Raw genomic sequence first — 19,217 nt, 5'->3', positions numbered from 1 at the left:
CGAGTCTCTCCTCTCCAAGTAGCAGAGGTGCATCCCGTGTGTCGGCAAGGTTTGATCCGTCAACCTAGACCAGCTACGCCAGCTCCATCCCCTCTTTCAACTGTCAGCATGCGGACCCACGCTCGGTTGGTATTCTCGACACTGTATTCTGCTGTCACTGTTTCGTCGCTGGGACGGTACATTGTCGAAGTATCAGACGTCAAGGTAGGGCATACTGCATATTGCACGTGGGAGAAAACATCAACATCGGCTGACATGTCTCCAGGCGATTGATCAAGTCAAGGAATCCATTTCACAGGATCCGTCCTGTTACCAAGCAGCACAGCTGAATTTTCGGCATGTATACGAAAACGCCATATTTCCTGGGTTCTCACTCGAGATAAACAGCCCAGATGACCCCAGAGACTACTCCTCTTGCCTCGGTGCTATCGGCGGAGTGGTCAAAGTCTGGCAATCGCGGCCGTACGTGCCCGCATCTCAGACTGGAAATCCCGCCCAGCATGCCGGCGACGAGCCGTCCGGGCCCCCGGTGAACAGCAGCGTCCTGCACGGCTCGACGGGCGTCAAGGAGCTGCACGATATGGACATTACCGGTTCGGAAATCACAGTGGCGGTGGTCGACACGGGACTAGACTACCTCCACCCCGCCCTCGGAGGAGGTGTTGGGGCAGGCTTCAAGGTTCGCTTCGGCATCGACCTTGTGGGCGACGACTTTAAGGTCGGTCTCCCGCCGCGACCCAGATCGGATCCGTACGCCGAATGTTTAGCGCACGGGACGCACGTGTCGGGCATCGTCGCCGGCAACCAATCGTCTACCGGGTTCGTGGGCGTGGCTCCCGCCGCCAACCTCGAACATTACCGCGTGGTGGGCTGCCACAAGATTCCAATCCAGTCGGACATGATAATCCAGGCCGTCCTCATGGCTCAGGCTCGTGAAGTTGATGTCCTGTCACTCTCCTTAACGTTGGACTCGGGTCCCTACCCTGACGGTATGTCTTTTGGTAGTTACAAACTTACAACCCCATCTATTCTTAGTACTTACCAGTACTGACCCTGGAGGGGGTTTCCGACTTTCTAATATGCAACCTGTTTCAGATGCCTTGTCAGAAGTCCTCACCAGGATATCGCGGGCAGGACAGATCCTCGTAGTGGTGGCCTCGGGCAACTACGGATGGCGAGGTCCATTCTCCGCCAGGGCGCCCGCATCAGCTCGAGAGGTCTTGACGGTGGGTTCGGTCAATTCCGTTTACTCTGTGCGGAGTCGACCTCGGGCGAGCTTCACGATGCGAAACCAGACGACCGACTTTGCATGGGCCCCTGCCACCCCGGGAAGATTCCCAAGCTCCCCCGTCCCGCTGCAAGCGGCCACCGTGGACATGTCGATCAACAACGATGCGTGCTCGGGCTTTGGGGACGATGTGCACTTCCCAAGCACGTCGGTTATCCTCGTTGGACGTGGCGGGTGCCCGTTTGATGTCAAGATGAAGAACCTGGTGGCCAGAGGCGCCAAATTCGTGCTCGTTTACGACGACAAGGACGGACCCCTCTTCCAATTCGACAACATTTTTGACGGCATCACCGCCGCCGGCTCCATAACGGCACAGGTTGGGAGGGACTTGATTAACGCTCTGGCCACAGGATCCGACGTTTTTCTGAATATGGACCCGGATTTCCACAATATGCCCTACATCCGAGTGGAAGGAAACCCGCAACCACCTGGGCAGGTCAACGGACAAGGCTCCTGGGGTCCCACCGGCCTGGGCTACGACCTAACCTCCATACTCGCCCCCGGCCAAAGCATTTGGTCGACCATCCCGCGGAGCTGGGGAGGCTACGGAACCTTGTCCGGCACATCCATGGCTGCGCCGTACATTGCCGGCTGCGCAGCCCTCGTCATGCAGGTCCACCCTGGCCTCGTTTCCGCCGAGGTTATGGGGTTGCTGTCCAGTACCGCACGGCCGCTTAGCTTCAACGACGGGACGAATAAAACCTATGATTTTTTGGCCCCCGTCGCGATGCAGGGCAACGGCGTGGTCGACGCCATGGGGGCGGCCAAGGCTGAGACTTTTATCTCCGACCCCCACTTGTCGTTCAACGATACCGAATTTTTTACCGCAAACATCTCGTTTTACATCCAAAACAGAGGCGGCGAACCCGCCGAATACAACCTCTCCCACAAACCAGCCGTGACCGTGCTTGCGCTGGATGCCGACTCCCAGACCGTCACGCCATGGTCCACAGAACAATCTTCCACGTCGGCCTCGGAAACATTTCTCAAGAATTCGCTGTCAAACGTACACGCAGACATCACCATAACGCCCCAGTCCCTGACCATCGAAGCCGGCGACTTTGGCCTGGTGCAAATTACGGCCAATATTGACGCTCTGAAAGATTTAAAGTCCCGCTGCCCCCTTTACAGCGGCTTCATTTTTGTCGACGACGGCAAAAACGAGTCGCAACACAGCCTCTCGTACTCGGGCATCGGGTGTTCGATGCGTGAGATGACCGTCGCGCCCAAGGGCTGGAACCAGACGTTCGTGACGGCCGCCACGGCGAGGCAGGCCCTGGACACGACCCGCGAGACCGTCCCCATTTCGCCGAATGCAGAGTTTCAGCTCCAGGGGCGGCAGACCGCCGGCCAGTACGAGAACTCGTCGACTCTGCTCCCGACCGTGAAAGTGGAGCTGGCAATGTACAGTCGCGCGATCTCCATCGACGTCCTCCCTGCGGCTGCGGCAGGAGAGGAAAAAGGCGCTGCGGTGTTTTCGCGTAACCAGACTGCTCCGCCGGGAGGCTTTGGCCGCTTGTCGACGAATCTCGTGGCGTGGAGCGGGCTGCTGGAGAATGGCTCTTGGGCTGCCGAGGGCTTGTACAAGTTCAAGGTGTGTGCTCTCAGGGCTTGGGAAAAGATGCAAGACCCCAACGCTCGCAGGGACTGCATCGTCACGGACCCATTCGGTATACGCTACTGAAAGGGACGTGGAGAACATGGAATATGGGTTTTCAGACGGTCTAGTTCAAGCTCGCGTAGCACAATCTGGATACATTTGTTGAAAACCAGCTCAGGAGGGAGACTGGTAATGGGAACCGTCTCGCTGCTTGTGGCGGCGACAAAATGGGCGAAACAAGGAGCTGCAAAAAAGATGGGCTGTTGAAAAAGGTGCTATACAATCAATGTATTTTAAGGCAACCGGGTCCAGTGGCAGAGGGTATTAGGTTCAAAAAGGTGGACGGAGAGCCATTGTGGATGCTCACCAGAGAGCAAATCTTTCCGAGAAAACAAACCATGGCGATGCAGCCAGGCCTGGAATTTATTATTTATCTCATATTGTAGGGCACTTGATCAGTGCATTATAGCCCACAAATGCCTTGGTGGTAAAAGGTCATCCCATCGTCAGAGTAACCCAAAATGCCCGCTAAACCCTCGGTGTTGTGATTGACACATCTTCAAACGTGTCGCTTTTCCATCGAGACCGGCAGCTGAGCCCGACGGCCAACCAGCCGCTGACTGGTCAAGAAAAACCGCCTCAGCCACGCCTTGTTGCATGCCAAAACGCGTGGCTCTTGTAGTCAAGAGCCAATTAGACAGAAAGGCGTTCAGCTCAAATTCCGTTGAAAAAGAAATGCCCATCCGTGAGAATGCATGTGTGCCTGTGCTGCACACCCTTAGGATGAGTCACCTTGAACCATTTGCATGCTTTCAATCAGCCCCAAAGACTGGCGCAAAGACCGCGGCGCGAGAAATCTGCATTTGAACGGGCAAGATTGCACGGCACACACGAGGAGCAAAGACATCCTCATTGTTAGTGCGCCGTTGGTTCAAGTAACTGCTTTAGAGCCCCCCAGACCCACCCAGCACCTAGATCTAACAACTAGGTACACATTAAATCATTTCTGCTTTATCTTGTTGTATAAAGAGTAGACGAAATGATGGCAGTTGTTGAAGACTTTATTGTATCTCGAATGGAAACAGCTGCCGCACCACTTGTCGCCTAGATTAGTTCAAAGGCAGTCAACATTAGTAAAAATTATCCCACACAAAAAGATGCGCCTGTTGGATCAGGATGACATGTTTATCGTGGGGGCAACATGCATACCCAAAGCATAAATCTCGTCATAGCTGAGTGTCCTAGTCGGCCCAGCCCATTGGTACCTGTTCTTTTGAGGCAATGGCTTATCGATGTCTTCCTTCTTGTCGTAGTAATGGTTGGCCTTCCAAGGTCTGTTTCGGGAATGCTGATTTGTCTTGGAACCCAGAACCCTCTCACACGAGCCGCCGTGCGCGTGCATGTGGAATGCATTCGCGGCAAAGTCGCAGTCGTTGTCGTCCTTGCACTCGACGTGACCGACTATCAGCCGCATGTGGTAGTCGAGCGGGTTGTAAACCTTGGCGGGGAACTTTTCGTAGATGGCGTAGGATTGTTGTCCGGTCAGGTCGAGCTTGACGCGAGCTTTGTCGGCGAGGCCCTTGACGATCTCAAAGTTCTCGGTGTGTGCGGCGGCTAAAAACTGGGTCAGGAAGAGCGAGGTCACAAGGAATAGGGGCAACATGATGACGTTTGTGAGCACCTGGGCGGGCGGTAGCAGACGATGATTGTCAAAGGGGGCTTTTGGGCTTCTCTGTGTTTGCAGCTCGGTAATCATCAAACACTCCGAGTTTGGATCAAAATGCAAGCACACCCTTGATATACCAAGTTGTAAGCGCACCCCTTATATACCAAGTCAGGTTATATTTTCCATCTAACTTTTTTTACGGTTATTTTTAAAAGCTGCTATAAATATAAATATCTCCGCATGCGGATCATTAAATATTCATGGCCCAGTGCGTAGCTCATTATTTATGCCCTTATTCATGCAGTCATCAACGCCTTTATCTTGTCAAAGGGCGGTGCCTTTCTAAATACGGTATGATTTGGGTTGATCCTTTGAACCTCCCTGTCCACTCACTAGCTTGCCGCCTAAACGAGCCTAGACCCGTGCCCCTTGGAAGAAACAAACGAGAAGCTATTCACAATATTGTTTCGGTGAGCATGCGATTCAGCAGCTTGTGACTTTTGTCTAGCGTTATTGAAAAGCACTTTCATGTCAAAGCGACCCCGGAACACGCAAGGTCGCCCCAGGTCACGGGCTTGACCCATGGAAAACGACTTGATCAGAGCATATCTGACGTCCAAGAACACATCACGACAAGCATCAGAATCCCCTCACACCCTCCCTTGGTTTAAAATGATATCTCCCTGGGTTCAGAATGATATCGCGCCAAATACAATGCTTTGTGCTTATCAGAGCCGACAAAACCCCTTTTTCACACCGATGATTCGTGGGAGAGGGATCTGCATCCAGGTATACATAGTAGATCTGGGCTCGAGTCAAGGAAATAAGCGGCCATCGCCGAGTCTTTATGCAGGGCCAGGAGATCAAGCATGCCCCGACCAGGATCCATGGCGCACGAGCTGTGCGAAATCGCCCCTATAAAGCGGCCTTTTGCACCACTTCACTGTGCTACTTGTATTTTGAAGGCACACGATTTTCGGCAGCCAACTGTACGACTACCATCTATCTTTTACTATAGCGGTAAGGGTAAAAAGTCCCTCCCATGGCAAAGTTGCTCAATGGTGTGACCGTCTGGGCCTTTTGGGTGTTTGCGGCTTTGGTAATAGCTTTTGCGAAAAAAAAATGAATTCAGGTGCTTGAAGCTCCCTGCGAACAGTAAGTTGGTGAAGAGCCCACGCATGAACGTACGGTGACATGGGGGTTTTTGTTGGCCCGACACCGTGGTAAGCCAGGTGGAGCGCCGCCAACCGGCACGTCGCCGATATTTGCATTTTCGGGTTGCGAGGTTGATCCATGCCACTATTAAAGTAGAGTGCTCATGCCCTTGACTAAACCTGATGGAATCGAGTCATCGTCCTGAGATTGCCGAGCTCTCGCCAGGTCCCGTCGGGAAACTCCCGAGGATTCTTTCGGTCAACGAGCGCAATTCTAGTTGCGCTGGATTTGTTATGGCTTGCATGTCTGTACTGCCGTTTGCGTTTGTTTTAGAGACATTGTGGTGATATAGTTGTGTCGAGGCCAGCGAGTTTTTGTCTTGTCAGATGACCCGGCCATTCTGGAAAATTGCGTCTTCTTTACCGTGTGTAAAGCCATGGGTATGGAAGTTGACGACGCAGTCATGATTGTTGCAGGCTATACTTACCAAAGTCCCTGGCATTAGTTATTGACGGGATCTCTCGTTTTTGAAGGTGTTTTTTAAAGTGCGACAACAATCATGGTCGGGCTAGAAAGCATCAAACTTTTCGTCTTGCTGTCACAGCCGGGGACGGGTACAGGCTAGGCACACGGTAACCAACAAAATACAGGGCGATACAATAGCGTATAATAATCCACGACAGCACGACAGGACTACAGCAATAGTGCTCGGACTATAGACTGATCCTAAGGATTCAGGATTCACCTGCAATCCTTAGGATCTAGAAGCCCCTATTTATAGGCGGCGTTCCTACAGCTTTTACGTAACGCAAGTCTAATAGGTTCAGCAGAACCCAGCCCACAGGGCTGTACGCTAGTATCTACCTAGGTAGGTACTATCAAATTTGCACGTGACACTTGCCTAATCGTAACAACCAATATCACGTATTTGGCATCCTGCCACCCACAAGCACTGATAACAATATGCCCACTCTCTCGTCTCGTACTATTTTGTTTTTCCCGTAAATCCACGTTTCCAAGCAAAGGTTTCACGATTTATAGCGCTCGCCAGAGACATCACCGTCGAGGGCGTCATGAAGGCTCCTGGCCAGATGACCCAAGTCCAACTCTAAAAGGGCTGCAGATGGTCCAACAGCAAAGTCTGCTTGACATAACTTCCCAATTGTCTACCGGCGCGAAACTGAGATTGTTGCCAGGATTCAATGGTTGATGATCCAGATGGTGACCATGGCACCGTTGGTCTCGGCGACTTGACCTTTCTTTCCATGGCTGTATGGTCTAATGTGAGGACTTTTTGGGAGCGGTTGAACGTCTCTTGTCCAGTGGGTACTGAAGAAAGCCGTAATACATCATGTGCAAGACAGTAATGGCTGTCGGCCATGTAAGTCCCAGTCTCGGGGGATTCTTTTGGCATCCATGCTAGTAAAGGAGAATCAGACAGGTATGCCGACACACAACTGCTAGGCTCTTTACTCTTTAGGGAGTAGTAAAACTGGGACTTGAACGGAAAACAACTTCCTATTACGGTCAGTTAATAATGTTAGTCGTCCCAGGATAGTTTACGCCAAATTCTTGGCTATTTTCCGTAGCACATATGTAGTGTTACGAACGCAGCACCAAACATTCGAGGTCTTGAGTAGCGAAAAGAAATGCCGATTCACAAAATGGGACAAGCAGAGGTCAAAATACAGATTAAATACGCTATCGCTTATAAGCTAAAAATCAAAACAAATACAAAAAGCCAAGTTTACTAATTCTTCCTGAGCCGGCGCGTGGCATTTAGACCTTGGGGAACGTAAAGCACTGGCTCTCGGCAACGGGAGTCTTGCTGGAAAACAGCTCCTTGGTCAGGGGGCCGACGTTGGCGGTGACGCCAAACTGCAGGGTGCTGGCGAACCAGCCGCCGTTGGGGCACTTCTTGCCCTTGGGCGAGGAGAAGGTGACGCCGGAGGAGGAGCTGAAGCTGGCCTCGGCCTCGTCGTGGGCGTTGAAGCTGTTGACGAGGGTGGGCTTGGTGTCGATGGAGGCGGTCAGGTCGACGAGCTTGCCAAAGGCGCGCACGCCCATGGCGACGTTGAGCGCGGCGAAGGGGTTCATCTGCAGGCTCACGTCGGCGCTGAACTTGCTGGCCGAGATGCTGGTCACGGGCTTCCACCCGGTGGCGGTGGACTTTTTCGGGTCCAGAAAGTCGATGTGCACGGTGCTGTCCTTGATCTCGCTGCGCATCCCCGTCGCGACCTTGATCTCGCCCTTGGCGCCGAACTCGACGCCCAGCCCAAAGGTCAGGATGGGGCCGACGTCGAGGATGCCCGGGATGGAAAAGGTGGCGATCTTGGCCTCGACCGGCTTGAACTGGTGCATGGCGCTCTGCGTGTCCTTGGCCGTCAGCGCCGCGCTCAGGTTCAGCGCCAGCACAGAGTTGTAGCTCAGGTCTCCCGTCATGGCCTTGAGCTTGCCGGCGAGAAAGTCAAAGTCGAGCGACCCGCTGAAGCCGACGCTGCCCGTGTAGGTGGCCACGTCGGCCGTGAGGCTGAGCGGGCCGGCCTTGGCGAGGTCGGTGCCCGACAGGTCGATGTTGATGGGGAAGTTCATGCCGGCCTTGTTGGGGGCGGTCGACTTCTTGTCCCACTTGACGTGGGCGTCCTCCATGACCTGGTCGATGGTGGCGACGTCGGCCGTCACGACCTGCGTCTTTTTCTTCTCGTCGAACTTGATGCTCTTGACCAGGTACAGCCCGCGCTCACCCGAGGGCGCGCAGCCGCCGGCGTCGGTGGTGATGACGACGAACTTGTTGTTGGGCCACAGCTTGGAGGTCTCAAAGGCGTCCTGGTTGGTAAAGGGGATGTTGACCACGCCCTTGGTGCAGGTGACGCCCTTGATGGTGTTGATGTTCTCCAGCACGATGGAGGGGAACTTCATCTTGCCGTCCACCTCGACGTCGATGCTGTCGCCGGCTGCTGCGATGCTCACGTCGCCATCACCTCTCTTGCCGACGCCGCCGCCGCCGCTGTAGTGCAGCTCGACGTTGAAGCTCGGGGCGAGGGCGCCGGTTGGGGGCTTGGCCGGTGCCGTCGCGGCGGCCGATGAGGCGGCGGGCGAGGTGGCGGCGGCCTTGGAGGGTGCCGTAGCGGGGCTGGAGGGAGTGACGACCGGCTTCGATGGGCTGGGGGCGGGAGTGCCCGCGGCCTTGGTGGGAGCGGCGGGGGCAGCAGCAGGCTGAGTGGGCGCAGGCTTCGCGGGGGCAGCGGCGGGCTGGCTAGGCACAGGTGCCGGTTTGGCAGGGGCCGGTGCCGGTGCCGGTGCCGGTTTTGCGGGGGCAGGTGCAGGGGCAGGTGCCGGTTTTGCGGGGGCGGGAGCTGGAGCTGGAGCCGGCTTCGCAGGGGCGGGCTTTGGGGCAGCCTTGGCAGGGGCCTTTGCGGGGGCCTTGGCAGGGGCTTTCTTTGCCCGCGGGACAAGGTGCTCCGCTCCTGCGGCGGCGGGCTCGTCGGGCTGGATCTGCCTCCTGGTCACTGCCCGGAGAATAATCGGGGCTGGCTCAGGGGCGCGGACCACCGGCAGAACGGCGGCCGCCGCCACGTTGGCGAACAACAGGGTTGCGAGAGAGAAATGCATGATGATTTCTTGTTGGTGCAACGGTTAAGTAGTAATGTGAGGAGAAAAATAATCAAGTTTGATAACAAAACAGAGAAGAAAGAAAAAGAAAATATGTAGAGAATGGAAACCCTCTAGGAGTGAAACCCTCTAGGAGTGACAAAAAGGAAAAAAGGAAAAAAAGGGGAAAGAAAAAAAGAAAAGGAAAAAGAGAAACTGCGAACACTGTATCAAGGAACGAATAGCTCGGCCTGGTGAGAAGAAGGGATGTTGGAATATACCATCAACACAGCAGACGCTGGTGTTTTATACAAAATCCTCCCCTTCATCTCTGGCCTCGCCTCGCCATCTTTGCCTACATGGTCAAAACCCCCCCACGCCGCACAAGCTCGAATCTATTTCTGGAGTCTAAAAGTGAAAGGGGTGCGAACCGAAGAATGGCTCTCGCCTTTTTCTCTAAGCGAGGAGCTTTTTTGCCTAGGCGAAATGTATTGCAAAGGTGGAATGCTCCCACGCTGTCATCTCAACTCCATCTGAACTTGTGGACCTGCGCCCCTTAAGGCTGGCTTGGACCGGTGGTCGTTATGGAGCACCGCACCATATCCTCTGGGCTCTTGGCTTTTTGTCGTTAGGGGGGGTTGAATTCACAGATGCGCTAGCTATGGCGGTTGCTAACGGTTGCTAGCGGTTGCTATCTCGAATTTTGCGAATATCTAGTGATTGCCATCCCATCGCTGGGCTGACACGAGTAAAATGTGCAGAGAATCATCACATATCGCATCTATGATATTGCAGTCGTCGACCGAGTCTGGAGGCGGGATTCGGGAAGAGGGTGGCACCACAATCCTTGCTCTTTTTTTTTAAGGCTGGATTAATATCAAGCCGCCCCTTTTGGTTGTCCAGCGGCGGACTACCTGTATCCATTTTTGACTCCACAACCACACCGCGAGAACGCTTCCCGAGACTTGTGCCCAGCCAAACTCCGCCCAGGTCTGTGCCACTACCACCCGGTATTGGATTTGTGAGCCCGGCTCTGCCACCCACGCTAGCAACAGCCAAACCGTTGCATGAAGCCATCTCCAGCGCATAAACCCACATACGTTAAACCGCAGCCGGTCAGCCGACCGGCTCCCGCAAGGCTCTATTATCTGATCGAATCACGTGACTCCCCAACTGCTACCGTACACCTTTTTCTGTGATCGTACTCTATGTTTGACTCGAGTGAGCATTCCACCAAAAACAAAATACCGAATGCAGACGATCGCCGTGTGCATCCAGCCCTTTTTGTGTTTATCCTTTTGCTCCAACCATGTAAACCTAAAACTGCAGGTGGAACCTCAGGAGCAACCACTGCGGGACGAATGGAAGACCCAGCGTTTTGGGTGCCACCGCGTGCGAGTCAGTTGCCCACCGTCCGGGTGGATTTTCGAGAACCGTGCTTGGTCCCTCCCTGACTTTGAGACTCGCTTATGGTTGAGATGAACCGTTCACAATTGGTCCCATGGGATCACCACAGGCTCGATACGAAAGCCAAGGGAATAAACGGTTTAATCGGTGGGGTTTGTTCAGGCTCCGATGGCAGGTTCCGCGTTTCTGTGAACTCTCAAATCGACCAAACACTGCCACGAGGGTAGGAAGCCATCCGGTATGATGCAACGTGGTTTGCCTTGTAATTAGCTAGTCTAGGAATTATGACACGGGACAAGTTGTACTAGTTCTAGTTCTAAAAAAATCTAAAAATTTATCCGCTTTCCCTATTACCCTTCCTCCACGGCCTCGAGACGAATTTTTTCGTCCTCATAGACAGGCCTCTGACATTGCTTCAACCGCCAAAGCCAAATGTGGGTCTGAAGGCGCTGTTGGGGGTTTCCTCAAGAAATGCATCAAACTGGGCTTCGTCGGCCTTTTGTGCGGCCTTCTCCGCGGCCTTTTTCTGCTCCTTGGCGTCCTTGGCCGCCTGCTGCTCCGGGGTCAGCGGCTTCTTCTTGAGAAAGTCAAAAAGCCCGCGCTTGACGGCCTCGCCGCTCTCGGGGCCTTCTACGTCGTCCGCGTCGTCGCTTTCGGCATCCGTGTCCCGCTTGGCGGGCTTGGCGAAGAAGGACGTGTCGCGGGCGACGTTGTAGTGGCACCCGGCTGCGTTGGCGTCGGACGCCTCGGCGCAGCGGACAGCCAAGCCGGCGGCTCCATCGGCTGGGGTAGGGGCCGCTTGGGCAAAGTATATAGCCGCGGTGAGCTGGAGGGCGGAGACGGTGACGCGTTGGGTTTTCATTGTTGTTGTGGTTGCAAGGTTTTGAAAGCTTGTCTGTTCCTTTGGATGAAGTTGAGAAAGAAGTAATAGAAAGAAAGAAAAAAGTAAGCGAAAGTTGAAGAGAAAAGAAACTGCCCAGCAGGTGTTGCTATTGAAAAGGATTGTAAAGGAGAGTTGATACCGAGATGTTGTGGTTTTCGATAGTACAGAAAAGAGAAATCCCATCTGGCGAGCAGATTGCCTGTCTTTTATACTATTTTTCCCTCAGCATAGCCTCGATATCGTCTTTTTTTTTTAATTGAGGTCACTTGACTAGCACCAGTGTTACGATCAAGGTATCGGGTAACCTGTTCTTATGGTAAAGTACAGTGGGTTGAAGCAACTGAGCGTCTGACTGGGTAACTGGGGTTCTCAATGACTGGGGGGTGAAGTTATGATCGTTCTCAAGTAAGTATTGAGGTTAACTAGAGTTTGATTGCTGCTAAGCAATCCTAGAATCGAATCTATCTACATGGTAATGAGCGTGCCTTATATAGACTATGTTCCAAGTGTGATCACTCTTGTGTAAGTGATCATGATCACTCTGGGGTGATCACGGCTGTGCTGATCACTTCCTTGGCAATGATCGTGGTCACTCTTGTTCTGGTGATCGGGTTAGGGTTTCTTATCTTATCACCACGTGACCTCGTGCTCCCCTTCTCTGTCCTTGGTTCGTGCTTCTTGGTTAGTTCTGGTTTGGGTTCCCGACACCTCTCTCATTCTTGCCCAATCGTGTCGGTACCAATCCTGGTCGTAACAACCAGAGAGCTGTCAAAAACGATAACACCACGGAGAAAGATGAGTCAAGTGACTTGTTTGCAGGTTTGCACATTGCTGTCAACAAGTTCTAAAGTGCATACGTAAGATTTTAACGACCAAAATCCAAATATAACCGTCCGACATCATGTTTGTATCAGCCTATGATTTGCAGAGTAGGATCGTCAAATATCACTTACTTTATCCCCTGGCAAATGGTTGGTGAGTCAAGATCAATGCGAGCAGAACCTTCCCATCTCGAGCGCCAATCATGATCCGCGGGCTACCGACTCAAGCAACTACCATCCTCGTCGAAACCCTATTTCGTCCAACCTTAAGTTAATCTAACTATGTCGATCAAGGAGCGGGAAGATCTCTTGTATGATTCTCAAGTTGATCTACTTTGTAATGATTCAGGCGACGGGAAGATACGTGGTAGATTCATTATTCATCACCCTTGTCCCAGGCGAACGATCCTTCTATAATAGATCAGGACTTCCGATGCACACTGCCCTAATTCCTCCCATCGGAGATGTAAAACAGGAAACTCGACTAATCTTCGATTCCTTTCAAGATTCTCACATGAAAGCAAGGCAACAAATCTCAGCATTTTCAAAATTAAGACAGAGAAAACAACAGTCAAAATTAAACCGATTGCTACCAATTTCTACTAAAGCACTCCAACCCAATATTTCTATTCTCGAGCCATGCGGCGGGTACGGACAGAGCCTCGGCCAAACTTTGTTCGGCTCCTTCACAGCCAGGGTCTCGTTTTCAATCGCGATCCCATCCCGGCAGGCCAACACGAGCACTACTGGCCCGACGACCGGTACTATGCCTTCACCGGCGAGGAGATCAAACTGCTCCAAGATGCAGCTGCCGACGTCTTCGCCATGCTGTGCGAAGCCACCGATTACCTGACTGAGCGACCGGAGCTCATCGCGAGCCGGCTTGCCATTCCCGAGTTTTGTCTAAAGCAAATCGTCGAATCCTGGAAGAGGACCCCCGCCTTTGGCAGTGTCTATTCGCGCTTCGACATTTGCTTCGGCGGGCTGGACCACGCGGATCCGCAGCTGCGCGTGCCCAGGTTCTACGAGATCAACGCCGACACGCCCACCACGCTCATCGAGTCGGCGTCCATCCAGTTCTCCTGGCTCCAGCAGACGGGCCACGGGCCGGATCAGTACAACGACGTCGAGGAGAAGCTGATCGCGGCGTGGCAGCGCAACATGGCAGAAATCGAAAGGAAGCTGGGCCACAGGCCAAAGGTCCACTTCGCGTCCACGCGCACCCGCGACGGCGAGGACGAGATCAACACGGAATACCTGGCCGCGACCTGCCAGACGGCCGGCTACGAGACGAAAAACACTTGGCTGGACCAGATCTCCCTGGGGCGGGACGGACGGCTGTACGACCAGGACGGGGAGCACATTGACGTCGTCTACAAACTATACCCGTGGGAATTAATAATAAAGGAGAAATTTGCTCAGGCCTGCTTTTCCGACATGGAAAACATCGGGAGGAGGGACGCGAGCGGCAGGTATACAGGCGGGACCATATGAATCGAACCGCCGTACAAACTGCTCTGGACCAGCAAGGCCATGTTCGCCATCCTCTGGGAGCTGTTCAGAGACGACCCGCGCGGCAGGTGGCTGCTCCCGACGTACCTGGAGGCGGAGCGGCCGGCCGACATGGTGCGGTACGCGCGCAAGCCGATTTTTGCCCGCAAGGGCGCGGGGGTGACGCTCCAGGACGGCGACGAAACCATCATCCGCACCGGGGCCTGCGGGTTCGGCGACGAGGGCTACGTGGTGCAGGAGCTGGCGGTGCTGCCGGCCTTTGGCGGCGACGAGGACGGCAAAGCGCGCAGGCCGTCCTACCCGGTGATTGGGCTGTGGATGATCGACGGGGCGCCGGCCGGCATGGGGATCCGCGAGGACGTCGGCCAGGTCACGGGCGACTCTTCGTCCTTCATACCCAACGTGATTGAGGATGCGCCCGAGGTCAATTATGAGCGGCAGCCGGTGCCCACGCTTGGGGAGATTGAGGCTGTGCTCAGCCTCGATACGTATTACGAGTCTGGCGTGTTGAAGGCTGCTGCGTAGGGGGGGCTGTGGTAGACAGAAAACGTGCGTGTATACGATGTGACGAAATGTAAATTCAAACGCTGTAATAAAATCGACAAGCCGATGTGGGAATAAATTTGCGTCCAATCTCGAGTGCATGGTGGCTTTTTAGGAATGTGGGCGTTTTATTTACTTTGTTCATCATCGTCGTCATGACAGAGATTGCCCGGATTTCTTTTGGCCTTGAGATACCCGGGAGCTTCCACTAGCTTCCACCTCCTTTTGTTCTGTCCCTGAGCTAGGGCGACCGCGGTTTTAATCTCGTATTACGCAAGCTTCTTTTTACTAGCTACCTACCTCAAGGTGGTCTAGCACCAGGCCTCGATCTCGCCATGGCGTCCAAGCAATTTCAATAGCTTCTAGACTTGCGACGATTTCTGTTGTGTGCCCCTTTGCACATCAGCCCTACAACCGTTATAAATAAGGCGTTTTGTCCAAGGTCTTGGCAACCCGATTCTACCAGATCCGTTCTGATCATCTCCCCGATTTGGATACCAAGCCCGCTAAGAGCTCTTTCAGCCAACACCCAGCCAACGCCCAGCCAACGTCCAGCCAAGAGTTAATAGTCCATACTCAGCAACAATGCGCTCAGCCCTATTCTTCTTCGCCGCCATCGCGGCCCGAGCTCTGGCCCAATCCAACTCCACCTTGGCCATCAGCCAGGATGCCACGTGTGGCAGCAACGTGATGCTGACGTGCCAGGGCTCCGCCTTTGGCAACTGCTGCTCCCGAAACGGCTACTGCGGATCTGTAAGTCGTGCTATGCTTTGATGCCCACATGTCAAACCTCTCACCTTGGTCCATACACACACACACACATACGGCCCCGTCGCGCTAACAGCAGCCCTCGACACGCTTCCTAGGCCTACGACTACTGCGGGACAGGCTGCCAGGCGGGCTTCGGGTCCTGCGGCCTGAACTCGACGGGGACAAACTCCAACCCCAACTTCAACTCGGCGCAGCAGGTCAGCCTGGACGGGACCTGCGGCGACGGCATCACCTGCCAGGGCTCCAGCTTCGGCAGCTGCTGCTCGGCCAGCGGCTACTGCGGCAGCTCCGACGCCTACTGCGGCGCCGACTGCCAGCCCGACTCTGGCATCTGCGGCGGGCCCATCGTCGGCACCGCCACCGCCACCACGGCGATCCCCCTGCCCGCCCCCACGTCCACGTCCGCCGCAAACTCCACCGTCATCGGCAACGCCACCACCACCGCCAACACCTGTCCCGCCGGCGTCTGCACCGTGTCGCGCGCCTCCATCCTCTCGGGCGACATCTACCTGGCCTGCGGCGGCAGCGCCTCCGTCCAGGGCTCGTGCCTCTGCGTCCTGCCCAAGGGCTCCGCCGCCAGCGAGGGTGCGTCGGGCACCTGCGCCACCTGCGTCTCGGCCGGCAACTTTTGCCTGACCAGCGATCAGTGCTGTGGCGGCAAGAGGTGCGTCCCTGTGATCCCCAGGGCCACGTCGGGCACGTGCAAATGAGCAGTGGGAAAGGGGATGTAGCATCGTGGGATAGGGCGGGTCTGATTTTAATCAAGATTCAAGAATAGAGTGGGAGGTTTGTCAAGTGTTGATGCGTGCGATTGGATTATGCAAAATAGGTTTCAACTAACGTTGCGTACCCCCTGTTCGGCACCCCCCCTGTTCGGCACCCAAAAATAACAACACTTTTATTTTTATCCTCCAACTTCTATTATAAATATCTCGATGAATCTGTCACTTTTGGATTTACTTTTTTCTGATTTTAATTCTCCATTTTCCAATGAAGCAATATACTGAAAAACAGCTTATATCTGCAATTAACGACGTCAATAATGGCAATCCAATTGCAAAAACCTCCCGAAAATGGGGAATACCTAGGTCTACACTTCAAAGTCGACTTAAAGGTTCTCAACCTTATAAAAAAGCACAAAGCCCTTTTCAAAGGCTTTCCACGGAACAGGAAAAGCATTTGGCTGATTGGGTACTTACCCAAACAGCTTTAGGGCTTCCGCCAACGCATCAAGAATTACGCTTTTTTGCCGAACGAATTCTTCAAGCCGCCGGAGAGACAAAAGGCCTTGGAAAACGTTGGATAACTCGTTTTTTGGCTCGTTATCCAATCCTTAAAACCCAAAGGCCCCGTCGAATAGATAACGCCCGGGTTAATGGCGCTACTACGGAGGTAATTAAATCTTGGTGGCTTTATATTACGAACCCGGTTATTAACGCTATTAAACCGGAAAACCGTTGGAATATGGACGAAACCGGTATAATGGAAGGCAAAGGATCTAATGGCCTAGTATTAGGGCTTAACGGGATCCGGCCGTTGCAACGAAAAGAGCCCGGAACGCGTGGTTGGACGACTATAATCGAATGTATATCGGCTACGGGCGTTGCCCTCCCTCCCCTCGTTATATTTAAGGGAAAAAACGCACAACAACAATGGTTTCCCACGGATTTAAGCCCTTTCGATAATTGGCAATTTCATGCAACCGAAAACGGGTGGACAAATAACCAAACGGCTATCGAATGGTTAAAAAAGGTGTTTATTCCGTATACCCAACCTTTAACCCCTGAAAAGCGGTTATTAGTTTTGGATGGCCATGGATCACATATAACGGACGAATTTATGCTTCTTTGCTTGCAAAATAATATTCAACTCCTATATTTACCCCCTCATTCGTCACACGTTCTTCAACCATTGGATCTATCGGTTTTTGGGCCGTTAAAAGAAGCTTATCGACGTCAACTTGGATTTGTTAGCCAATTTTGCTGTTCAACAGTTATTGGAAAACGAAATTTCCTACTTTGTTATCGAAAGGCCAGATTAAAAGCATTTATAGCAAAAACCATTCAATCTGGTTGGCGTACAACGGGGTTATGGCCGGTAAACTTGGTTAAACCACTTTTAAGCCCTTTTTTGTTAGAAAATAGCAACGCCAACGTTATAAAAGATAAAAACAACGGTTTGCAAAGGGATAAAACACCGGAAAGCCCAGCCCAAAAAATTAACGACCCGTCTTTACTTATTTGGAAAACCCCTAAAACGACCCGAGATATCCGACTTCAACTGCAAAAACTTTCCCAATCCAACAAAACCAACGCTACTTCACGTCTTTTATTTGCAAAAGTCCAAAAAAGCTTCGAAGCCAAAGATACCCTTTTGGCTAGCGCCCAGCAAAAAATCAGCTTATTGGAAGCACAACTGGAGGCAATACGGCCGGTTAAAAGGAGGAGGGTGGTTCCGGATCCAAACGAGCTTTTGGTTAACAAACAGAACATTATTGGATTGCAGGAAAATGATATAGAAAATTTGGAACCTTTAGCTGATGAAGAAGAGGTTAATGAACCGGAGAAGCGTGAAAACGATTGTATTTTTGTCCGTTGATAATTTTATATTTAAATCAGTTTATAAAAGTAGGCATTTCGTTGTTAGATTTTCAGGGTGCCGAACAGGGGGGGTGCCGAACAGGGGGTACGCAACGTTATGTGTTATTTGTAGATTAATCAATATAATTAGACTCTCGGATTATGCTGGGCAAAGCAAGACATCTGTGGTAACTACCTTAGAGTGGAATCAACAGTGTATCGACTATAGAGTTGGAGAACGATGGGAAGTAGAATAGAAATAACAAGACCAACGAACAAAAAAGTAGCGAAACAGGTACAGAGTGAGGTTCAGACAGCGTAGGACTAGAATTATAAACTTGGAAAATTATACTTTGGGGACTGGTTTCAAATTGCCACATGGGCGTTTTGGACCGTCTACTTTGGTCTTTTTATATCTGTGCTGCAACGTGAGCTTGACTCGAAGTCTCGAGCGGCAACCTTTCTCAACAGGGCGTAGCTATTTATTTTTCTTGCGACAGGTATAAGTACAGTACGAAACCAGCCAGCGTGACAAAAACTTTACTCTCCCTCTTTGTTCCCATTCCCATCCTGGCCTTTTCCACTCATTTTCTTTTACCCGCTAATTCAACAAAGTCTCTTTGCCATCAACTTTCACATACAGAATACCTAGACGGTCATTCATTCCTACCACTATTACCCAAAATGAAGTTGTACCTCCTTCTGTTTGCCGCCCTTGCTGCCGCCCAAGTTAGCGGTGGTGATTATGATTGCGATGCCACCAAGGCGAAATGTACAAGTGACTGCCAGGCTAAAGGCCGTACAGTTGTAAGTAGATATCGACAGACCCTTGAAAGCTTCTCCGGCCTACTAAAAATATTCGCCTTTGTTCTTGTAGTCAGTCAATATTTGTGAAGTGTTCGAGGCAGGAAGTCACAGGGCATGTTCATGTGGCGACAAGGAAAAAAAGCCGGGCGGAGGAAAGGATGGAGGTAAATAAACGGGTTGATCTGTTTATATATCGTGAGCCTTTTTTTTGGGCTGCAGGTCGGCATTTTCGGTTGACAGGGGGCGATATGGTAATCATCCGCGGATGCATTGTGCAATGAGCTTCGGCTTCCTCGTCTAGGCGCCCTCAACATTGTAAACTCCCACTTTACTTGATGACGTTTCGGATGTGATAATAACAAAATCCAAAAGAATTATGATGATGGGATTTGAGCTGTGCCAACAAGGCCATCTATGACAGAGAAACGTGGAAAGCAAAACAAGTGCAGAATATGGCTGAGCTTTTGGTTGGCGCGCAAAAGATGATTCGTTGGCCAGCTGACTAGCCAGGGAGGATTGACAGTTGACACCTGGCCTTGGTCACAAATGCTCACGTATCTCGTTCACACATGCATCTGATGCAGCTCGGGACAA

At 52.5% G+C, this 19,217-nt stretch overlaps 7 protein-coding genes across 7 annotated transcripts; 4 read left to right on the top strand and 3 right to left on the bottom strand.

Moving 5' to 3' along the window:
- Positions 1–108: 108 nt before the first annotated feature.
- MGG_07358 (serin endopeptidase) lies at positions 109–2,972 on the top strand (the record flags this gene model as incomplete). The annotated part of the gene is made up of 3 exons (XM_003715550.1): positions 109–204; positions 266–989; positions 1,096–2,972. The coding sequence occupies 3 exons, from the start codon at positions 109–111 to the stop codon at positions 2,970–2,972; spliced, it is 2,697 nt and encodes an 898-aa protein (XP_003715598.1).
- A 916-nt stretch (positions 2,973–3,888) lies between these two features.
- On the bottom strand, positions 3,889–4,551 carry MGG_07357 (uncharacterized protein; the record flags this gene model as incomplete). Its single annotated transcript, XM_003715549.1, has 2 exons — positions 3,889–3,992; positions 4,098–4,551. 2 exons carry the CDS (start codon positions 4,549–4,551, stop codon positions 3,889–3,891), a joined length of 558 nt encoding a protein of 185 aa, XP_003715597.1.
- A 2,937-nt stretch (positions 4,552–7,488) lies between these two features.
- On the bottom strand, positions 7,489–9,321 carry MGG_07356 (uncharacterized protein; the record flags this gene model as incomplete). Its single annotated transcript, XM_003715548.1, has 1 exon — positions 7,489–9,321. One exon carries the CDS (start codon positions 9,319–9,321, stop codon positions 7,489–7,491), a length of 1,833 nt encoding a protein of 610 aa, XP_003715596.1.
- A 1,627-nt stretch (positions 9,322–10,948) lies between these two features.
- MGG_07355 (uncharacterized protein) lies at positions 10,949–11,980 on the bottom strand. The gene has a single exon (XM_003715547.1). The coding sequence runs from the start codon at positions 11,771–11,773 to the stop codon at positions 11,123–11,125; it is 651 nt and encodes a 216-aa protein (XP_003715595.1). The 5' UTR covers positions 11,774–11,980; the 3' UTR covers positions 10,949–11,122.
- A 1,070-nt stretch (positions 11,981–13,050) lies between these two features.
- MGG_07354 (glutathionylspermidine synthase) lies at positions 13,051–14,475 on the top strand (the record flags this gene model as incomplete). Its single annotated transcript, XM_003715546.1, has 2 exons — positions 13,051–13,883; positions 13,938–14,475. The coding sequence occupies 2 exons, from the start codon at positions 13,051–13,053 to the stop codon at positions 14,446–14,448; spliced, it is 1,344 nt and encodes a 447-aa protein (XP_003715594.1). The 3' UTR covers positions 14,449–14,475.
- A 576-nt stretch (positions 14,476–15,051) lies between these two features.
- MGG_12415 (uncharacterized protein) lies at positions 15,052–15,947 on the top strand (the record flags this gene model as incomplete). The annotated part of the gene is made up of 2 exons (XM_003715545.1): positions 15,052–15,219; positions 15,333–15,947. 2 exons carry the CDS (start codon positions 15,052–15,054, stop codon positions 15,945–15,947), a joined length of 783 nt encoding a protein of 260 aa, XP_003715593.1.
- Positions 15,948–18,500: 2,553 nt separating this feature from the next.
- MGG_15908 (uncharacterized protein) lies at positions 18,501–18,795 on the top strand (the record flags this gene model as incomplete). The annotated part of the gene is made up of 2 exons (XM_003715544.1): positions 18,501–18,623; positions 18,694–18,795. The coding sequence occupies 2 exons, from the start codon at positions 18,501–18,503 to the stop codon at positions 18,793–18,795; spliced, it is 225 nt and encodes a 74-aa protein (XP_003715592.1).
- Positions 18,796–19,217: the final 422 nt, after the last annotated feature.

This window comes from Pyricularia oryzae, chromosome 2 (assembly GCF_000002495.2).
Source record: "Pyricularia oryzae 70-15 chromosome 2, whole genome shotgun sequence".
NCBI classification, from domain to species: Eukaryota; Fungi; Ascomycota; class Sordariomycetes; order Magnaporthales; family Pyriculariaceae; genus Pyricularia; species Pyricularia oryzae.
This window is presented reverse-complemented; position numbering and strand designations above follow the sequence as displayed.